General features: G+C 42.6%; 1 protein-coding gene and 1 pseudogene across 1 annotated transcript in view; both read left to right on the forward strand.

The window, feature by feature from the left end:
- Nucleotides 1-20,966, forward strand: part of LOC133118958 (NACHT, LRR and PYD domains-containing protein 3-like) — a 734,314-nt pseudogene that overhangs the window by 317,475 nt on the left and 395,873 nt on the right.
- The window catches only part of LOC133119265 (NACHT, LRR and PYD domains-containing protein 3-like), a 51,908-nt gene continuing 34,042 nt past the window's right edge, over nt 3,101-20,966 (forward strand). Inside the window, exons 1-3 of the mRNA XM_061229792.1 lie at nt 3,101-3,143; nt 3,644-5,465; nt 18,471-18,818. Coding sequence (XP_061085776.1) covers nt 3,101-3,143; nt 3,644-5,465; nt 18,471-18,818 — 2,213 coding nt within the window. The remainder of the gene's footprint in view (nt 3,144-3,643; nt 5,466-18,470; nt 18,819-20,966) is intronic.

A 20,966-nucleotide genomic window follows, 5' to 3' on the forward strand; every position in this document is an offset into this window, starting at 1 on the left:
ATCCTCTTCCATTTTCCACTGGTTGAACACAGTGATCTGTGCACCTTCTGAAGGAAGTTTTAAAGGGTAGACCTTCTCCGAAAACAACGTTTCTTATTTAAATGTTTTCTGCACGTGTCTTTCAAATACACATGATAACTTGAGTAAAGAAGACTTCTGAGTTGCTGGAAGGTGTATTTCTTCACTTTGAAGGAGGTAGGCTACTGACACCTATAGGCTTCAAGTCTTTATGCTAAGCTAACACATTTTGCTCATATGGAAACGGAGCCAGTGAATGCAAAAAATATGAAAATGAAATCGAACATCTCGTCTGCTGGTTGAGTTAAAAAAAATGTGAATTTCCCAAAATATTGCTGTTTTCCGTTCAATTCTATTTAAATGTCACGGGAACATTTCAGGTATATGTGAGGTGTGTTATGTCATATTCAGATGTGCTGTGAGTTAGAACTGCAGTCAGAGGGTGAGTTTAACTGGAAGCTCTGTCTCCATGTTTTGTTCACAGGGTCCAGGTAGAAAGAGCAGGGTCACCTGTACCCAGCTGTCTGTCTATGAAGAGTGATCGTTCAATGGATCTTCCACTCAGATTCAGAGGAGAGTTCACAGGTGATCAAAGGTAATTAAACCAGTTCAACACGACAGAGTTGTTAAACGAAAACCCCAACATTTTGCGAAGATACCTTTTCCCCGACTTACCCAGACTTAGACGAGGTGTTTGATAGCATTTTCATTTTTGTGCATTCACTGGCTCTGTTTCCATGTTAGCTTATCTTGTTAGCTTAGCATGAAGACTTGAAGCCTAAAGATGTCAGTCACCTACCTCCTTCAAATTGAAGAAATACACCTTGCAGCAACTCTGAAGCTGTCTTATTTACATGAGGTATCTTGTGTATTTGAAGTACACGTGCGGGTTAAAAGTTAAAACGAGAGACGTTGTTTTTGGTGAAGTTAGACGGTTGGAACTATAACCGCTGAACACACGTATATCCTCTTCCATTTTCCACTGGTTGAACACAGTGATCTGTGCACCTTCTGAAGGAAGTTTTAAAGGGTAGACCTTCTCCGAAAACAACATTTCTTATTTAAATGTTTTCTGCACGTGTCTTTCAAATACACATGATAACTTGAGTAAAGAAGACTTCTGAGTTGCTGGAAGGTGTATTTCTTCACTTTGAAGGAGGTAGGCTACTGACACCTATAGGCTTCAAGTCTTTATGCTAAGCTAACACATTTTGCTCATATGGAAACGGAGCCAGTGAATGCAAAAAATATGAAAATGAAATCGAACATCTCGTCTGCTGGTTGAGTTTAGAAAAATGTGAATTTCCCAAAATATTGCTGTTTTCCGTTCAATTCTATTTAAATGTCACTGGAACATTTCAGGTATATGTGAGGTGTGTTATGTCATATTCAGATGTGCTGTGAGTTAGAGCTGCACTCAGAGGGTGAGTTTAACTGGAAGCTCTGTCTCCATGTTTTGTAAACAGGGTCCTGCAGTCACTGGAGTCCAGCTCTTTAGAAGAGAAGAGTTTAGAGACGTTATCTCCCCCAATACAGGTGTGAGATCTTCTTCCCCATAACTTCATTATTTATGAATCAATTATTTTCTGTGCACTGTAAATTTAATTCAAACATATAGTGGTATGTCATGATCCTATTTTGCTTTATTTTCTTTTTCAATAAAAAATGTTCTTTACAAATGATCAGCATAACAATTTTAGTGAAAAGTTGAATCTGTGAAATTTACACACATTTCATAATTTCTTGGTATTTGGTATGTCCCCCAGCTTTAATGGCAACATGCACATGAGCTGTCTTGGACTCCACATATTTGTGCAATACCTGATGATCCATGTTATTCCAGCAGTATTTGACAATGTTTCAAAGAGCATCTTGTGATGTTACTGAATGCTTGGTTTCTGTCAGTCTTCAAGTGTCCCCATAAATTGAGGTTGAGGTCAGGTGGTTGTGGATTATGCAGCAATCCTGGCTCTTCTTTGGTTTTCAAGTGGTTCTTGCATAGCTTTGAAGTAAATTTAATTTGTTTTAAAATGTTCAAAATCCTAAAACCTTTTTATTTCCACGATAAGATGAAACTGTGGTCTCAGACTTTTGGACCCCACTGGATATCATGAATATTTTTTGTGCTTAAAAACATGCTCCACCTTTGCCAAATATTACTCTTAACCATCCACATCTGACGCATGCATGCAATCAATCCAGTTTTCATTTGAACATTTAATGTGAACATTTAAACATTTCTGGCTTCTTTGGCACAAGGAGGTAAAAAATGACCTGAAATAAGAAATCATAAATGTTTGGGAAGAGAATCCTGAGTGGAAACAGCAGGTGAAGCTTTCGGCTGTGCACATGAAGAGCTAGTCCTAGTGCTAATGTGCTACTTTTTAATCCCTCAAAAGACAACAGCAACACAACACACCTTAATCTGTAATCCAGCTCTGCAGTGGTCCTGGCCCTGCAAGGCTCACAGAAAGCCCAGACTCCTTTTGCTGGTCTCAAACACGGCAACAGAGTAAGCCTCCAAACAGAGCCTTTTAAACCAGAAGCATTCAGCTCACCGTGAGCATTTACTGAATGCATTGCACAGAGCAACTCAATTCTGAGCAAATTAATGATTTATCACACTTCATATGTCTACAAAGCCTTCAAACAGGAACAAAAGCTGCACTTCAGATATGAGCATTTGTCACTGCTGTGCGTTTGGTGTCTCAAATTATCTGTCCCTTTTCTGGCCATCAAACGCATGTGACACAAGGCTGTGGTTGTAGTGCATTGAGTGTTTATTTCACACACTGATACAGCACACCTCTTCCTGTGTTTATTTCAAGGATCTCACTGACTCACAGGAGAGAGATGAGCAGCACAGTAAGTTCTCTCTCATTGCTACTGTGTATCCATTAGAGTGCTGACATGAGTTTAGCAAACAGATCTCACAGTGCAGTGTTCTGATTTATAGAATTCTCACTTTCATGATAATGCTTTACCTTGATGGTCTTACACCTAGAAAACATCTTGAACAACATGTTCACAAAGGCATTTAAATGAAATTATAGCCTCAAGTAGTGATTGCACAGAAGATTTAATGTCTCTGAAGGGGATTCAATGCAGGGACTTTGTGCTCAAAAGTCAGTGTCCTGAGTTTGTGCAGTAACTAAAGCACTGTGCCATCAGACAGACTGCCCTGAGTTTGTGCAGTAACTAAAGCACTGTCCCATCAGACAGACTGTCCTGAGTTAGTGCAGTAACTAAAGCACTGTCCCATCAGACAGACTGTCCTGAGTTTGTGCAGTAACTAAATCGCTGTCCCATCAGACAGACTGTCCTGAGTTCATATTCAGGGCAGAATAGATTTTAAAATGACCATGTGACCTTTGACGATATTTATAGGTGTTCATTCTTATTTTACAAGTGCAGCCATATGTACTTTTTGCTCTTTGTTTTATTTATGATTGATTATCATTGAGAGGTCTGTAATACTGTGAGAGAGGTGTGTTACACTGTTAAAGGTTTCTAACACTGATGTGTGTAAAATACTGTGAAAACTGCTTTTCTTCTTAATCTGTTATTGAATTGAAACTTTAATCTTATTTTAAACAGAATTATATCTCATATTTCCTCTCTTCAGATGAATCCATTAAAAGAGCCCAGCAGGAACTGAAAACTCATCTGAAGAAGAAGTTTGAATACATATTTGAAGGTTTAGCAGTGCAGGGCCACACAACTCTCCTCAATGAGATCTATACAGAGCTCTACATCACAGAGGGGGGAAGTGGGGGGGTCAATAATGAGCACGAGGTCAGACAGATTGAGACAGCATCCAAGAGACAAACCACCCAGGAGACTCCAATCCTCTGCAATGATATCTTTAAGCCTTTACCTGGACAAGAGAAACGCATCAGAACTGTGCTGACAAAGGGCATCGCTGGCATTGGGAAAACCGTCTCTGTGCAGAAATTCATTCTGGACTGGGCAGAAGGAAAAGCCAATCAGGACGTTGATTTCATCTTCACTCTTCCTTTCCGAGATCTGAATCTGAAGAAGGAAGGAGCATTCAGTCTGATGCAACTTCTGCAGCACTACTTTCCACAACTGAAAGAGATCAAAAGTGTTGAAGGTGATAAAGTCAAAGTTGTGTTTATCTTTGATGGTCTGGATGAATGTCGACTTCCTCTACATTTCCAAAGCAATGAGATCTGCTGTGATATAACAAAGTCATCATCAGTGGATGTGCTGCTGACCAACCTCATTAAGGGGAATCTGCTTCCCTCTGCTCTCCTCTGGATCACCTCCCGACCTGCAGCAGCCAATCAGATCCCTCATGAGTGCATCCACCAGGTGACAGAGGTACGAGGGTTCAATGACCCACAGAAGGAGGAGTACTTCAGAAAGAGAATCGGAGATCAGAAGCAGGCCAGCAGAATCATCTCACACATCCAATCATCCAGGAGTCTCGACATCATGTGTCACATACCAGTCTTCTGCTGGATTTCTGCTACTGTTCTGGAGACAATGTTGGGTAAAGTAGAGAGTGGAGATCTGCCAAAAACTCTGACTGAAATGTACACACACTTCCTGCTCATTCAGACTAATGTGAAGAATCTGAAATATCGTGGCTCTGATGAAACAAACCCAAAGATGTCAGCATCAGATACAGAAATCATCCTGAAAATGGGGCAGCTGGCTTTTGTACAGCTGGAAAAGGGCAATCTGATATTCTATGAAGAGGACCTGAGAGACAGTGGCATTGATGTCAGTGAAGCTTCAGTGTACTCTGGGGTGTGCACAGAGATCTTTAAAGAGGAGCGTGGGTTGGGTCAGGAGAAGGTCTACTGCTTTGTGCATCTGAGCATTCAGGAGTATCTGGCCGCCTTGTTTGTGTTTCATTCATGTGTAAATGAGAACAGAAATCTGCTCAGATCAGTAAGATCAAAATCTCTCAGTGACCGACTGTATGAGTTACACAGGAGGGCAGTGGATCAGGCCTTAGAGAGTAAGAATGGACACCTGGACCTTTTCCTTCGATTCCTTCTGGGCCTCTCTCTGGACTCCATTCATCCCCTCTTAGGAGAAATACTGACACAGACAGGAAGCAGATCCCCTGTATCAGACCCACAGACACAGACAGAAAGCAGATCACAGAGCATCAAGAAAACAGGCCAGTACATTAAGGAGAAGATCAAATCTGAATCTTCCGCAGAGAGGACCATCAATCTGTTCCACTGTCTGAGTGAACTGAATGACAACTTTCAAGTGAAGAGAATCCAGAATTCCCTGAGATCAGGAAAACTTTCTGATAAAAAGCTGGAACCCCACCAATGTTCAGCTCTGGGCTTTGTGTTACTGATGTCAGAGAAGATCCTGGATGAGTTTGACTTGAAGAGCTACAACACATCAGAAGCAGGTCGTCACAGACTGCTACCAGTAGTCAGGAACTGCAGGAAGGCCATGTGAGTATTATGTCATTATTCATGTAGATGATTGACAGCATATTTTCATACTTTATCATTCTAGTCAGAATAAAGTGCAATAAAATTGTCAGGTAGCTGAAAATTTGATTAGAATTTCCAATGTACCCTCATTTAATGTTCTGAACCCAGAACATAAGCAGCATCAAATGCAAAAACTCCTCACTTACATCATTTGTTTCATTTAATTTTACGATTATTATTTCCAAAGATCAACTGTCAAATAAATGATGACTTTGTTGAAAGTGAAAGGCTTTAGGGGGGAGAAAGGGGGGATTCCAGGTTCATCCTGTAATCTCAGCAAGTTTTTATTTTGTTTCAGTGTTTTTTCAAAACTATTCTCCACACCTCTAGGGCAGCAGTAATGTTCAGTGCACGGTAACCCACCATCTCCCACACATAGGTGCTGATGATTCGAATAAGGACGAGTAGTGGAGAGGAGTGAAAGAGAGGGAGATGAATATTTTTGGTATATCTAGTGTGTGTGTGTGAACCTGTGAATTAAGGCAGAATCGATCTTGGCAAGGTTTTGGCAGGGATTCTGGGTGGGTCAAATATTTGTAGCAGAAAGAGCATGTAATTTGAATGTTCATATCACAAATGGACAGTAAATTCAGTTGAGAAAAAAGTGGGGATGATGGCTCATAATGGTTAGAGTAATTAGTCTTATAATTTATTTCTGCAAAATGGAGATTCTGTGAAGAGAGGTGGGGTATGTGGCGGCCCATGCAATATTACAGTGTAGAAGATAAGGGGAAATGAGGCTGTAGTTCAGAGTTCAGACAGGACTGGTGAACCCAAGGATGGATTTTACGGATGATGGGTGATTTTGTTACTTCTACAGACTAAGTGTATGTGATCTTTCCAGTTTAACGTTTCATCAATTAAGATCCCAAGAAATTTGGCTGACCGAACATGTGATATTTCATAGCCATCAATCAGTACTTTAGAAATTGATTTTCAACATTTCTTTATTAAAACTATAGGATAGTTTTATTTGCAGGTATGTCTCTGTTCTGGAAGCCTGCCAGTGAAAACAGAAGCAGCCAAGCTTCTATACAGCAGCTCATTGCTTTTTAATGGAAATGATTTCAAAGGCCAGCGGATTTCACATTGTGAGGAGCACATGCCCAACGGCTCGTAGCTTTCACTGAGGACGGCAGGTGACAGTTACTGCAGTCGTTGCCGCGCTGAAGCAGGAGTGGTGGAGTGTAGCTCCAGAAAGGGACCGCATGTTGAACAATGCAGAGTGTTCCCCAAAAATGTAAGTAGCAGGCCAAAGAGAAAGAGTAGCCGGCCAGGGGGGTTCAGATGATGTCCGCTGGCCTCTTTCTTCTGATGCAATTTGGAGGCTTCTGCTGCATTTTAAAATGTTAAATTAATCCCAAATACATGCCTTTATTCTTAAGCATATCTTGTTGTTGCTAGGAAACAGTAGCTCTCAAGGTCCAATCTCCAATCAGTAAAACAAGTCCAAGAGGCGAAAGATCCCACGACAGCAAAGTCTGCAGAAAATTGGACTTTATTGTGGCACACGTGCACAACAGCCAGTTCAAATCCTCAGATTTCCAACCTTGAATATCAGACTAAACTCTCATTTTATGCACAGTCCTTATCTCAGCACAACCAATAGCTTTCTTGAAAACCATCATATGACTTGGCTATGTTGCAGGTATTTACTTTTCAGTCCTGAAACCATTGTGGCGAATTGCCCCATTGATTTCCAAAACAAAGAAGGATCTATTTACATATACCTTGCTTTATAGGCTGTGTCTTCTAACAAACTTAAATCATTAATAAGAAAAACATATGAAACACGGTGCTATTCACTATATAGTGTTTTCCAGAACTTTCTACGACCTATAGATCATTTTTGGTGCTTTCCACCTCATAATAATAATTTTACTTAACTTTGGATTACATGTGGGTCACTTATGCATTTCTAACAACAATATTTATCAGTAATAAGTCATAAAGAGTATACAGATGTCAAATCAAATCAAAACCAAAGAAATTATATGATAGACATCAGTGAAAATATAAAAAAAAGTCATAGAAAGTATAGACAAACTGAACAGCAGTGAAATCATAGAAAATGTATAATAATCATCAGAGAAATCATTGAATATATAATACTACACATCTGATCACTACTTTCTTCTCAGTGAATAAATGTAATTCTTTAACTTGCAGTCTTTGCTCTCTTTTCGACAGTGTGCACTGTGGTTTCTTGCGTTTTCATAAGCTCAGTTATAAAATGGTTCTAGGTTCATTCAATTTAATAAAACAGCATACATATGATATATTGATTATATGTTGTGGATACATATATATTGATACACTCTTAGCATACATTTTTGAGAGCGTTGAAGGAACCAGCTTGTTCATTAGTGCAGAGTCTGATTTTGATTTGTACTTTTAGGGGGGGGGGGGGGGGGGGGGAATCTCCTCCTCTGTGAATTTTCCCTACAATGTTAAAACATGCCGACATAACATACAATTTAATTTTGTAGTGCCATTAATCAGAAATTTGTTCAGAAAGAAAGAAGAAAATATGGTAATGATAACTCTTTACTTGAATAAACAAAGTATTTCACAAAGCGTTGCATAAGATACATGTTTCACTTTAATGATATTGAACAATGACTCTAATATGGCTATATACAAAGTAAACTATTAGGGTTATATATTCAGTCATCATGTCAGACTGACTCCTCCCAGTCCGTGTGAAGAAAGACCAATGCTCTGCTAAGCCCGTAAATGCAAATATTTTAACTGTACTGGCAATAGTCCACTGATTTGATGTCACAATAACCTGTGATGTCACAATAGCCTGTGGTGTCACAATAACCTGTGATGTCACAATAGCCTGTGATGTCACAATGGCCTCCGCCCTCCACACAGCTGAAATACACTCTGTGACCACTTTATTATTAGCTTGTAAATGTTAATATTTAAACACCATAGTATTAGCCGAAGCCGAAATATTCCACCGATCTGCCGCAATCACACTCCGCATTTTCTTGAGGAAATGTACATCTCTAGTTTAATGTTACATCCACCATAACCTGCCATACACGCATCACGTCTACAGATATTCAATATTATTTGTCACTTCTCCCGATAGACAAGTGCAAGCTGTGAAAGACGCTCCTCGGTCATTGTCGAGCGAAGGTATGTTGTCAATAGCTTTAGCCTTCTGAAAGAGCGCTCTGCTCACAGGAATTGTGAGATAAATGCGATACAATGCTGCAAGGTTTGGGAATGCTCTATTCATGTCATTAGCAACAAGGAAGGCTAAAACCTGACCAGTCACCAACTCATTATTTTGTTCCTCGAATAAACTTTTATCGTATATGTCCTGAAAGGAGCAGTATTCATCATGCACATCTGACGCACAGACATCATCGCCATAATAAGCAGCGAGCTCGTTCATATTGTGGAGGGCAAAGTGGGGATTTAGAATGTAGAGCTGTGTGTGCATGTGAGCTCGCCAATACATTTCTCACAGAACCGTCATTTGTCCACTTTTTTACTTCACAGTAGTGGTGATCAAACTTCCAAGAACTAAGTGCTAGTGTGTTCTAAGCCTTTACTGGTGTCCGTATGAGGTTCGTATGATGTCGCTAGCATAAGCAAATAGCACAACCCCATACAATGTGCTTTTTAACGGCACTTGGTCATTCGAACGATATAAATGAAAGCATTCCATTACGGTCAACGACACCAACAATTTCTGTTGCACCTTCCATAAATGGCAAAAGTCCCACCATAGGATCGATTTAAATCTTTAAAAGTTGTACATTTTCTGAATTTCTCTTGGCGTTATCGGTGTGTCCGTGTGATCCGAGAGTTCAGTTGCTATGTAAATTACGTTAGAAGGATACAACACGGCTATTTACTACCTAAACTTGGGACCACAATTTTAATGCTCGTTTTTGTAAATTGATAATAATGGATAAAAGCCTAATTCGGCCCTTCATGTATTCTTTGGAGGTTTTCTTTGTATGTATTTGTGTGTGCAAATGTTTTTGCAGAATTCTACATGCAGGGATTATGAAGGGTGTTTTCCCCATTTGGTGTAATCTTGGTTGGTAATGAGTCCCCATGCTTCACTACCTTTATGGTGTAAGAAGCCTTGCGTGCCTTCTCCTTCAATGCATTTACTGCCAGGTCAAACCTGACGCACTGAAGTTCTTTGGTTTGCAATTTTTACACTGCATTTGTTTTCTGAGTACATTCATTTTATGATGTGATATATTTTACCCCCTACACCACTTTGAAGAAGTCTGGCTACACTGGGGATCGAACCACCAACCTTGCTGGTCCCAGTCAAATGTTTTTTTAAATCTATAAAACATCCAAATATTTTTTCTCTGTTAGTTTGGGGAACATGTTTGTTTATTACGGTGTGTAGGGTGTAAATATGATCTGTTGTAGGTGTTTTGGAAGATAGCCAATTAGATTTTTTCTACTCAAAAATTGTGTTCAATAAGGAAGGCAAGTATTTGGTAATTTAGAATACTACAGAAAACCTTCCCCAGGTTACTGTTCACACAGATGCAATTGTTGGTCAAATTTGTCTCCACTTCTGTATATTGGTGTTCTTAGTCCTTGATTCCACATCTCAGGGAAATAGCCGGTTTTTGCATTTCAGTGCAGCTTTGCTTGAGTAATTCTCAGAACTGATGGTCTCTCTTGGTCTCTCTCTCTCTCTCTCTCTCTCTCTCTCTCTCAATTCAGTTCAGTTCAAAATACTTTATTGGCATGACATATTTTCCAATACAAATTCCAAAGTGTTATAAGCAAACATATTGTGGAATAAAAACCAGAGTAAATTATTAATTTATTAAGTAAATTATTAACAATACAAAGATTACAATGAAACACATTATCTAATTGCAATAGTCTATTCATAATGACAAATATACATATATAAATTGTAAATGGCAGGCATTTATATAGCGCCTTTATCCAAAGCGCTGTACAATTGATGCTTCACCCATTCAATATGCCAAATTGAATTCTTGGTTCTTTGTTGGTTAACTTATTTTTCTATTTGGGTGTGTGGGGTGTAAATATGATCAGCTGTGCGGTGTTTTGGTAAGAGTCCAATTTGACTTTTACTCAGGACATTGTGCTCATTTAGAAAGTCTAAATCTTGTATTCATAATGCTACAGAGAACCTTCCCCAGATTACTGTTCACACACATGCCTCGGTAATTGTTGGGATCCAATTTATCTCCACTTTTAAGGATTGGGGTGATAAGCCCTTGATTCCAGATGTCAGGGAAGTAACCCACGCTCAGAACCAAGTTAAATAATTTTAGAATAGCCTGTGAAATTTGACTCTGGTGTGTTTTAGCATCTCATTTAAGATGCCATCAGGTCCAGAGGCTTTTTTGGGTTTGAGGACCTGCAGTTTCTCCAGTAGCTCCTGTCCAGTAATGGAAGAATCCTGTGGGTTTTATCGTATATGTCCCGCAAGGAACAGTATTCATCAAGCACATCTGACGCACAGACATCATCACCAGAATAAGCTGCTAGCTCGTTTATATATTGTATTGAATCTGAGGCAAAGAAATACTTGGGTTTAAGGGCTTGATATTTTGATGCCATTTCCCGCATTTTTTACATTTTTACATTTTAGTCATTTGGCAGACGCTTTTAATCCAAAGCGACTTACAAGTGCATAGGTTCTACCACAAGTCAAAGCATCACATCCAGAACTAGAAAAATACACCTGGACTGCTGTTCTAAACATATAGAACAGCAGGGATTGTATGTAATGTGGGGCAGTCCCCTTAGCAGCCTGAAATGCCAACACTAGGGCCTTGAATCGGATGCGTGCGGCAATAGGAAGCCAGTGGAGGCCAATGAGAAGCGGGGTGACATGAGCCGACCTGGGCTGACTGGTGATCAAGCGGGCTGCAGCATTCTGGACCAGCTGGAGGGGCTTGATGGCGCACGCTGGGAGACCGGCTAGGAGGGAGTTGCAGTAATCCAGGCGGGAAATGACGAGCGCCTGGACTAGGAGCTGGGTGGCTTTCTCCGTCAGGAGATGACGGATGCGGCGTATATTAAACAGGAAGAACCTGCAGGTTCTGGCAGTGGAGGATACTTGTGGAGCCAGGGAGAGGCAGTTATCAAGAGTCACCCCAAGATTCTTTGCCGTACGGGAGGAGGAAACTACAAAGTCCTCCACAGTCAGTGAGAGGTCGATTGACGGAGAGGACTTAGCAGGGATGTAGAGAAGCTCAGTTTTGGCAAGGTTGAGCTTCAGGTGATGGGAAGTCATCCATGCAGAGATATCAGCCAAGCAGGCAGAGATCTGTGTGGTGATTTGGGTGTCAGGGGGGAAGGAAATGAAGAGTTGGGTGTCATCAGCGTAGGAGTGATAAGAGAAGCCGTGGGAAGAGATAACAGAACCAAGAGACATGGTGTATAGCGAGAAGAGGAGAGGCCCAAGAACCGAGCCCTGCGGGACTCCAGTTCGTAGGGGTTGAGGGTCGGAGAGTGCGCCCCTCCAAGTCACCTGGTTGGAGCGACCAGAGAGGTAGGAGGAAAACCAAGCGAGTGCAGAACCTGTGACACCCATCCCAGACAGCGATGAGAGCAGAATCTCATGGTTGACTGTATCGAAGGCGGCCGACAGGTCGAGGAAGATGAGGACAGAGGAGAGGGATTTTGCTTTAGCAGAGTGGAGTGCCTCAGTGACCGCGAGCAGGGCGGTTTCAGTGGAGTGGCCACTCTTGAAGCCAGACTGGTTGGGGTCATGGAGATTGTTGTGGAGAAGATAAGTGGACAGTTGGGAGCAGACCGCCCGTTCCAGGGTTTTAGCAAGAAAGGGAAGAAGAGAGACAGGCCGGTAGTTGTTCAGGGCAGAGGGATCGAGAGTAGGTTTTTTGAGGAGGGGAGTGACTCTGGCCCTCTTCAGGGAAGAGGGCATGGTGCCGGAAGAGAGGGAGGTGTTGATTAGAGAGGAGAGAAAAGGGAGAATGTCCTCAGATATAGATTGTAGGAGGGGAGAGGGGATGGGGTCAAGAGGACAGGTGGTCGGGCGGTGGGAAGTAAGGAGTTTCAGCGTGTCGGCGTCAGAGAGGGGAGAAAAGGAGGTTAGGGAGTTGGGGAGGGTAGGAGGGTCAGCAGGGGTGGAGGGTTGGGAGAAGGAATTGCGAATAGCATCGACCTTCTTTTCAAAGAAGGAGACAAAGTCATCAGGTGTGAGTGATGAGGGGGGTGGGGGGGGAGGGGGGGCCAGAAGAGAGGAGAAAGTTGAAAACAGTTTGCGGGGATTAGAGGCGGCCGCGTTAATTTTCGAGTGAAAGAAGGAAGATTTAGCTAGAGAGACAGAGGAATGGAAAGATGATAAGAGGGCATGGAAGGAAGCCATATCACTGGGGAGACAGGACCTTTTCCATTTTCTCTCCGCCGCCCGCAGTTCGGTTCGGACAGCTCGTAGAGCATCAGAAAGCCAGGGACTGGGGGGGGAGGCCCGAGCTAGTTAGGTGGTGAGGGGACACAGAGAGTCAAAGGAAGATGAGAGGGAGGACATGAGAGTTGTAGCCGCATCATCGGTAGACAGTCGAGAGAAAGACTCCGCAGATGGTAGGGAGGAGAGGATTGTAGATGAGAGGGTGGAGGAAGATAGGTGGCGTAGGTTCCGTCGACAGGTGACAGTGGATGGTGGGAGAGATGGATGGGTGTTAGAGGAGAGTGGAAGAGAGAAAGAGATGAAGGAGTGGTCAGATATATGGAGTGGTGTTACAGAGAGGTTGGTTGTTGTGCAGCTCCTTGTGAAGATGAGGTCAAGAAGGTTGCCTGCTTTGTGGGTGGGAGGGGAAAGAGTGAGGGTAAGGTCAAAAGAAGAGAGGAGGGAGAGAAAGGTAGACTGGGTGGACTCTGAGTTGAGGTTGAAGTCACCCAGGAGGATCAGGGGGGTGTCATTGACAGGTGAGGAGCTGAGGAGGATGTCCATCTCATCCAAAAAGTTCCCCAGAGGACCCGGGGGGCGATAAACAACAACGATAAACAGTTTGCACGGCAGAGTAACAGAAACCGCATGAAATTCAAAAGAGGAGAAGGAGAGGGATGAGGAGAAGACACTAGATCTCCATGAGGATGAGATTAGGAGACCTGTGCCACCTCCTCTGCCAGAGGATCTGGGTGTGTGGGAAAAAGAGAAGGCAGAGGAAAGGGCAGCCGGGGTGGCCGTGTTCTCAGGTGAGAGCCACGTTTCAGTTAAAGCAAGAAAGTCAAGGTTGAGGTGGGAGGCATAGGCAGATATGAAGTCTGCTTTCTGGACGGCGGACTGGCAGTTCCAGAGGCCACCAGCCACACAGAGATCAATACCAGGGGATCTGGGAGGGAAGATGAGGTTAGAGATATTCTGCCCATGTTGGCGGGAGGCGAACCTCCTACCTGACTGGGACCTGGGGAGAGGAGAGAGGACAGGGATGGGAAGGAAACACATGGAGGGAACTAGGGAGGACAAGGGGAATACTACACAGTGGAATGAGGGCAGGCAGCAAAAACAAAATCAAACAGCGTCAAAATCAAACATCAGGCTCTCGGACACCCATAGATAGACACCCTCGACTTTGTACACCTGCGACTTCGTACGCCAAGGCAAGTAGCCGAGGCTGCCGCACACAGCTGCCGCTGGTGCGCTACACAACTGCTTAAGTAACACTGACGCTGAATACAGAAAATGCAACCAACCCACTGCAGAACACTAATGCACACTGAAGTGAGTTCAGGTGTGCCAGTAATTATACCCTGAGCAGGGTGCAAAGTATTGGCTCCTCCTACAACAAAAGCTGTGGCCTGCCAGCCAGTAAAACAATAGCCTAACTTAATAGCCTAGCTTACCTGAGAGAAACAAACACCTAACCCAGTTTCACTGAATCTAAATAAACACCACTTGTAATAGCTAACAAACAAACAAGTACACAACAGAACACTATAATGACAACTAAACTGAATTTAGAATCAGCAAGCAAACAAATAATACTTAACTAATCCAGGAGAAAATGCAACCAACCCACTGCAGAACACTAATGCACACTGAAGTGAGTTCAGGTGTGCCAGTAATTATACCCTGAGCAGGGTGCAAAGTATTGGCTCCTCCTACAACAAAAGCTGTGGCCTGCCAGCCAGTAAAACAATAGCCTAACTTAATAGCCTAGCTTACCTGAGAGAAACAAACACCTAACCCAGTTTCACTGAATCTAAATAAACACCACTTGTAATAGCTAACAAACAAACAAGTACACAACAGAACACTATAATGACAACTAAACTGAATTTAGAATCAGCAAGCAAACAAATAATACTTAACTAATCCAGGAGAAAATGCAACCAACCCACTGCAGAACACTAATGCACACAGCACACAGCACACAGCACACAGCACACAGCAAATCTCATCTTTGTGTGTGTTATAAACGCGTCAAGAACCTGGAAGTATGTCTGTACTTTGAAACGGGCCTGAGGATTTGACCTGGGCTCATCAGTTGACTCATCAAACCCTCTCCTTTTTTCCTGACTGGAACATCGGCATATTCTGTATTTGGCCTGCAGTAGCTCGAGCGCCAGCTACAGTTAAAGTAATTGAGGTTTTTTACGCCACTCTCACAATAAGGGGTGAGAGAACCCTACTAAAAGAATCACCGATGAGCCCCGCACAAGAGCTATTCAATCAAATGAATCAGGTTAATCAGATGAAAATTAATTTGTACAATTCATGAATAATAATAAAAACACATTGGTTGGACTGGGCAATGGCTCATAGGAGCTGAGAGGTGGACACTTGTCCCACAGCTACAATGTACAGAATTGGGTCAGCACAGTTACTAATGATGAAGCAGAAACACTATGCAGAGCAGTCTGCACTCTCAAAGATCACACTGTGTAAATAAATAGGCAAACAAACAAAATACAACATCAACCAATTAAATCAGTGTTACACTGAAAATTGTAGTGATACATTAAAGTGCGCTGTGTGATATCACACAGAGATACTATCTGCCCAAATGAGCTATTGCACTCTGCCCAAGGCACCAGCCCAAAGTAGGTTTGCATGAATTGAAAAGACACATACAATAAAAACACAGCGACAAGTCGGAGTTCATAAACCATTCAGGAGGCCCGTGATTCAGGCTACCTGCTCCCCTCTTTCATAATGCGCCTCCCCCTGGTGGACCTGCAGCTATTACACGCTCCTGAATATACAACTCAAGCGGTGATAAGGCACGTTACTAAGTCAGAGGATAATAAAATACACAAATTATAAATCAGGGAAAAACTGTTACTGAAGGCACGCCACCTCTTACATAGTCAGGAGCAGGAGAACACACAAAACACCGAAAGATTAAGAGAGTTAGATTTAATTACACTACTTTCCCGCTGCCACGCAAAACCCCAACCCCAATAATTTCAAAAGAAAATAAAGAAGAATCAGAACCTCATGTTTAACACACAACCCCAAACCACATGGCAAGCTTATGTTCACCTAGAATGGGACGGAACAAACCGCTTACCCTGTTTCAATATTTGCCACCAGACAATTCTCTCCGCCTGCATGGAATTGCCATCCACTCAATGCTGCGCTTTAAACATAAAACATGGGAAACTATGAACAACGATGTCGAACTGTAAGCCTTCCATGTTCTAGTTTTACTTATGAATCTGACACAGAGACTTACTTGACGAAAAGTATCCAGGCTGCACAAATTTACAATTCTTAATACATTACACCAATAACCGTGAGAAAAAGATACTTGTGCAATTCGATTTCTGCGCTGCTTGGCTTACCTTCTGCACAACCACAAGGCAGGTAACAATAGCACAGGTAAAGTGACGTATCCCCTTTGTCTAGGTAAACCAGGTGACTGATGGTAGACTTATGTCCTAATGTCCCACCTGTCACATGTATTTGGTCCTGCCTTGTTTGACAGGGGGCGGCACGGATGGTGCAGTGGGTAGCACTGCCGCCTCACAGCAAGGAGGTCCTGGGTTTGAATCCCCATCGGCCGTGGCTTCTCTGTGTGGAGTTTGCATGTTCTCCCCGTGTCTGCGTGGGTTTCTTCCGGGTACTCCGGTTTCCTCCCACAGTCCAAAGACATGCAGGTTAGGCTGATTGGAGAGTCTAAATTGCCTGTAGGTATGAGTGTGTGAGTGAATGGTGTGTGTGCCCTGCGATGGACTGGCAACCTGTCCAGGGTGTATTCCTGCCTTTCACCCAATGTATGCTGGGATAGGCTCCAGCCCCCCTGCGACCCTGTTCAGGATAAGCAGGTTAAGATAATGAATGAATTAATGAATTAATTAGTTTATTAAAATGGTACAGGATAGATCTAAAATGAGATGTAGCAAGTTAGCCAGCTAATTTATAACTAACTCAGTCAAGAAAATGTTTAAAAGTGAATATGTCTCCAGATGAGTTTGTTAAAAGTAAGTGGAGAGAGAAGGAGGCAGACAGAAATAGAAGAGAAAGCACAACTGCCAATGAAGAGCGGTAAGAAACAGAAATATAGAAGTGAGAAGTGGTGAGGATGTGTAAATAAATGGAGGAATAGGTGAGGAGGAGGCACAAATGAGCGAATGGTCAGAGGAGGAGAGAGTGGACTGGAGCACATCACAGGTAGCCAACACAGCAGCAGAAGATTCTTTAAAGTGATATTACAGTTTGGTACAACATACATACTGATGTTATTACAACTGAGTTGTAGCACTGTAGGGAAGAAGACAACTTCAATAGTTTAGCTTATTGATGAAAGATTCTCTGTATAATCATGAAGATTATTTTTTTTTTTTTTATTCCATTTATTTTAAGATTTTTTCCATTTTTCTCCCAATTTGGTAGCCAGTTGTGCCCCGACTGATTCGATTAGAGCTAGCATTAGAGACACCGCTCACACCTCGTCCCTCACGCCTTCTTCAAGCGGTCTCGTCTCATGCTCGTGACCGTGATTCCGAGGCGCCCAGGGTGCTGTTGTATGCGGCGATCCGCTGAACCTGCCAAGTCCCTCCCTCTGGAGCAGCGAGCCAATTATGCTGCTCCACATGAGCCGGCCAAACTTGGCTTTTTGGCAGGATCGGGAATCGAACCCCGGTCCCCGGTGTGCAACTGCAGCCAACTGCAACCACACATTGCCACCACGGCCCCTAAATCATGAAGATTATTAAACGTGTTTTCACTTTGTCATTATGGCATATTGAGTGTAGAAAAACACATCTATAAAAACTGAAGGGGTGAGAGCTTTCAGTATCTAGTCTTGATTCTTGCCTTTTGAGTGGCATGGATTCTGTTACTGGCTTTTTTCTGTTAGGACCAGAATTGTGCCCATTGAAGTGAAGAAAGCCATTAAAAACATTGTTAAGGGCAGAGAAAAAAACAAAAAACAGTCAAAGACATCGGTGATGCAATAGGCCTACCGAAAAAACAATTTGGAACATCAAACAGTTACAGTATCAGAAGGTAGCTCAATGTATCTGATATGTTTTATCATTACGAGACGGAGCAGTTGCCTGTTAGCAGAGGTGGGTAGTAACATGCAAGATTTACTCCGTTACATTTACCAAAGTTCGTTCATTTCTCTCACTACATTTATTTACTCATTTAGATTTTCAATGCAAGTTCTGTTGGGTTGGTTCTCAGAGTTTGCAAGGTGTCTGGGTAAAATTCTGAAAGTTCTGCCACGCCTCACAACTAAAGACACGCAAAGACACGTACACAAAAGGAATCACTTGTACTTGGGTGCAGCTACAGCACAAAATTAAACCAGGAGTGCCATGAAAACCAAAATGAAAAAAGCAAACTGCCTGGCCACTGTGACAGATGTGTGTTATATTTGACATCTTATCATTAACTGTGCCAAATGTCCCACAGCATTGCAAACTAAATCACTGTCCTCTCTGAAAGATGTTATTATTTACATCCTATCTAACCTTTTTATTCTATAATGTATTCATTCTTCTTTACAGACTGCACAGTTGTAACCTAAGTGAGGAGTCATGTGAGATTGTGGCCTCAGCTCTCCAGTCATCAAACTCAACCCTGACAGATCTTGACCTCAGCAGCAATAACCTGGGAGATTCAGGAGTGAAGCTGCTCTGTGCTGGACTGATGAGTCCAAACTGTAAACTACAGAGACTGGACCTCAGCTACAATAACCTGGGAGATGCAGGAGTGAAGCTGCTCTGTGCTGGACTGATGAGTCCAAACTGTAAACTACAGAGACTGGACCTCAGCTACAATAACCTGGGAGATGCAGGAGTGAAGCTGCTCTGTGCTGGACTGATGAGTCCAAACTGTAAACTACAGAGACTGGGGTGAGTAGTGTGGTGTTCTGTGTGACCTTAACTAAATAGAATTAGTGATTATGGCTCTATGCAGTGAAATGATGAAAATCTCTTTCTCTCTTAGTTTACTACTCTGTCCATTGGCATTCTTTTTTGTCCACATTAGTCTCATCCCTCTCTTTTTACTCCTCTATCACAGCAAAGAAAAGCAGGATAAAACTTGATGAGTCTTAGGGTTGCCAGGTTTGTGTTTCATGACCAGAATGTAAGGTTTGAGTGGAGTCTGTAGTATCAGGGCACAGGTGATGACTGGATGCTGGATGTCTGATTGATGTGGTAAAAGACTGACCACCTGCATGGTAAAATGTTTCAGGTCTGTCACACATTACAGTCTTCATCCATCTCCACTATTCACTACCTGCTATGAACTGTTATCAAATCCTTAATTTTACCCCACTCTCTGATGAAGGGGAGCTGTACTCCTCACAATACAGTACACCTCATTCCCACCTACAGAACAGGACTTTTGTCCTGACTGGAAAGAGCTCATTCGCACCTACAGAACAGGACTTTTGTGCTGACTGTAAAGAGCTCATTCCCACCTACAGAACAGGACTTTTGTGCTGACTGTAAAGAGCTCATTCCCACCTACAGAACAGGACTGTAAGAGGTGCTGCATTTGGCAGTTGGTGATAAGAACCCTGATAAGAAAGCCAAAGGGCCAGATAACTGCAAGGACAAGTTCAGAGGAGGTAACAACAGCATGGTGCCCTGACTAATAATGTCCAGTATGTGAAGGAGAATGCTGCTCTCAGAGCCAAGATCAGTCAGCACAGGGGCCCCTCAGGGTTGTGTTCAGTCCCCGTTTTATTCACACTAAATACAGATGAGCACCAGCAGCCAACCTGGGAACTGTGCCTAATGCACAGGGGCAGTAGCCTTGTAGCATTCTGCAATGGACAGGTTTGTGCAATGGTGTGACTCAAACCATCTGATTTTAAATGTGAAGTAGAGGGAGGAGATGGTGTTTGACCCTACATCAGTGGGCGAGCACAGGCCAGCTGTCATCCATGGCCAAGCCATCACACAGGTTACATTTTTCATTTTATTTGTATAGCGCTTTTAATAGAAGACAGTCACTAAGATGCTTTTCACCGTCAAAAAGTGGTGAGAAAAAACTCCCCAATGGGAAATCTCGGGAGGAACCTGGCTATAGAGGGGGAGCCCATCCTCCGCAGGCTGGCAAGGTGTAAAGTAAGGGCAGAATGGATATAACAGAAATGCTATACGAAATCTATCACTGCCAGTCAAATGGGCTGAACAGGTCACAGTAGAGGTAATAAACTAGCTGAAAGTAGAAAGTGTAAAATGAGGGAAAGTACAGTGAGCTGGTTTAGAGAGGCAGGGTGATGCAACTTGAGCTCCAGGATGTGTCGAGGTTTGGTCATGAACCGGGGGAGGAACAGGGCTACAGCGGTCCGCAACCTTACTTTACTTACTTTCTGATTTCATTTAACAGGTAATATTTATTAGGCTATGTGCAACAACAAGCCTGTTAGTATTTCCCCCAAGCGCTGAGACTTAAACCAATTAGAGGGAAATGTACTCCTCCTCTATCAGTGTACATGAATCCTCACTCATTGTCAGTGAAAACAGAAGCAGCCATGCTTCTATACAGCAGCTCATTGCTTTTTAATGGAAATTATTTCAAAGGCCAGCGGATTTCAGATTGTGAGGAGCACATGCCCAACGGCTCATAGCTTTCACTGAGGACGGCAGGTGACAGTTACTGCAGTTGTTGCTGCGCTGAAGCAGGAGTGGTGGAGTGTAGCTCCAGAAAGGGACCGCATGTTGAACAATGCAGAGTGTGCCCCAAAAATGTAAGTAGTAGGCCAAAGAGAAAGAGTAGCCAGCCAGGGAGGTTCAGATGATGTCCGCTGGCCTCTTTTTTCTGATGCAATTTGGAGGCTTCTGGTGCATTTTAAAATGTTAAATTAATCCCAAATACTTTATTCTTAAGCATTTTGTTTATGTTAAAACATGCCGACATAATGTAATGTAGTGCCATTACCCATTTGTTCAGAAAGAAAGAAGAAAATATGGTAGTGATAACTCTTTACTTGGATAAACAAAGTATTTTACAAAGCGTTGCATAAGATACATGTTTCACTTTAATGA

Source organism: Conger conger, chromosome 19, assembly GCF_963514075.1.
Source record: "Conger conger chromosome 19, fConCon1.1, whole genome shotgun sequence".
NCBI lineage: Eukaryota > Metazoa > Chordata > Actinopteri > Anguilliformes > Congridae > Conger > Conger conger.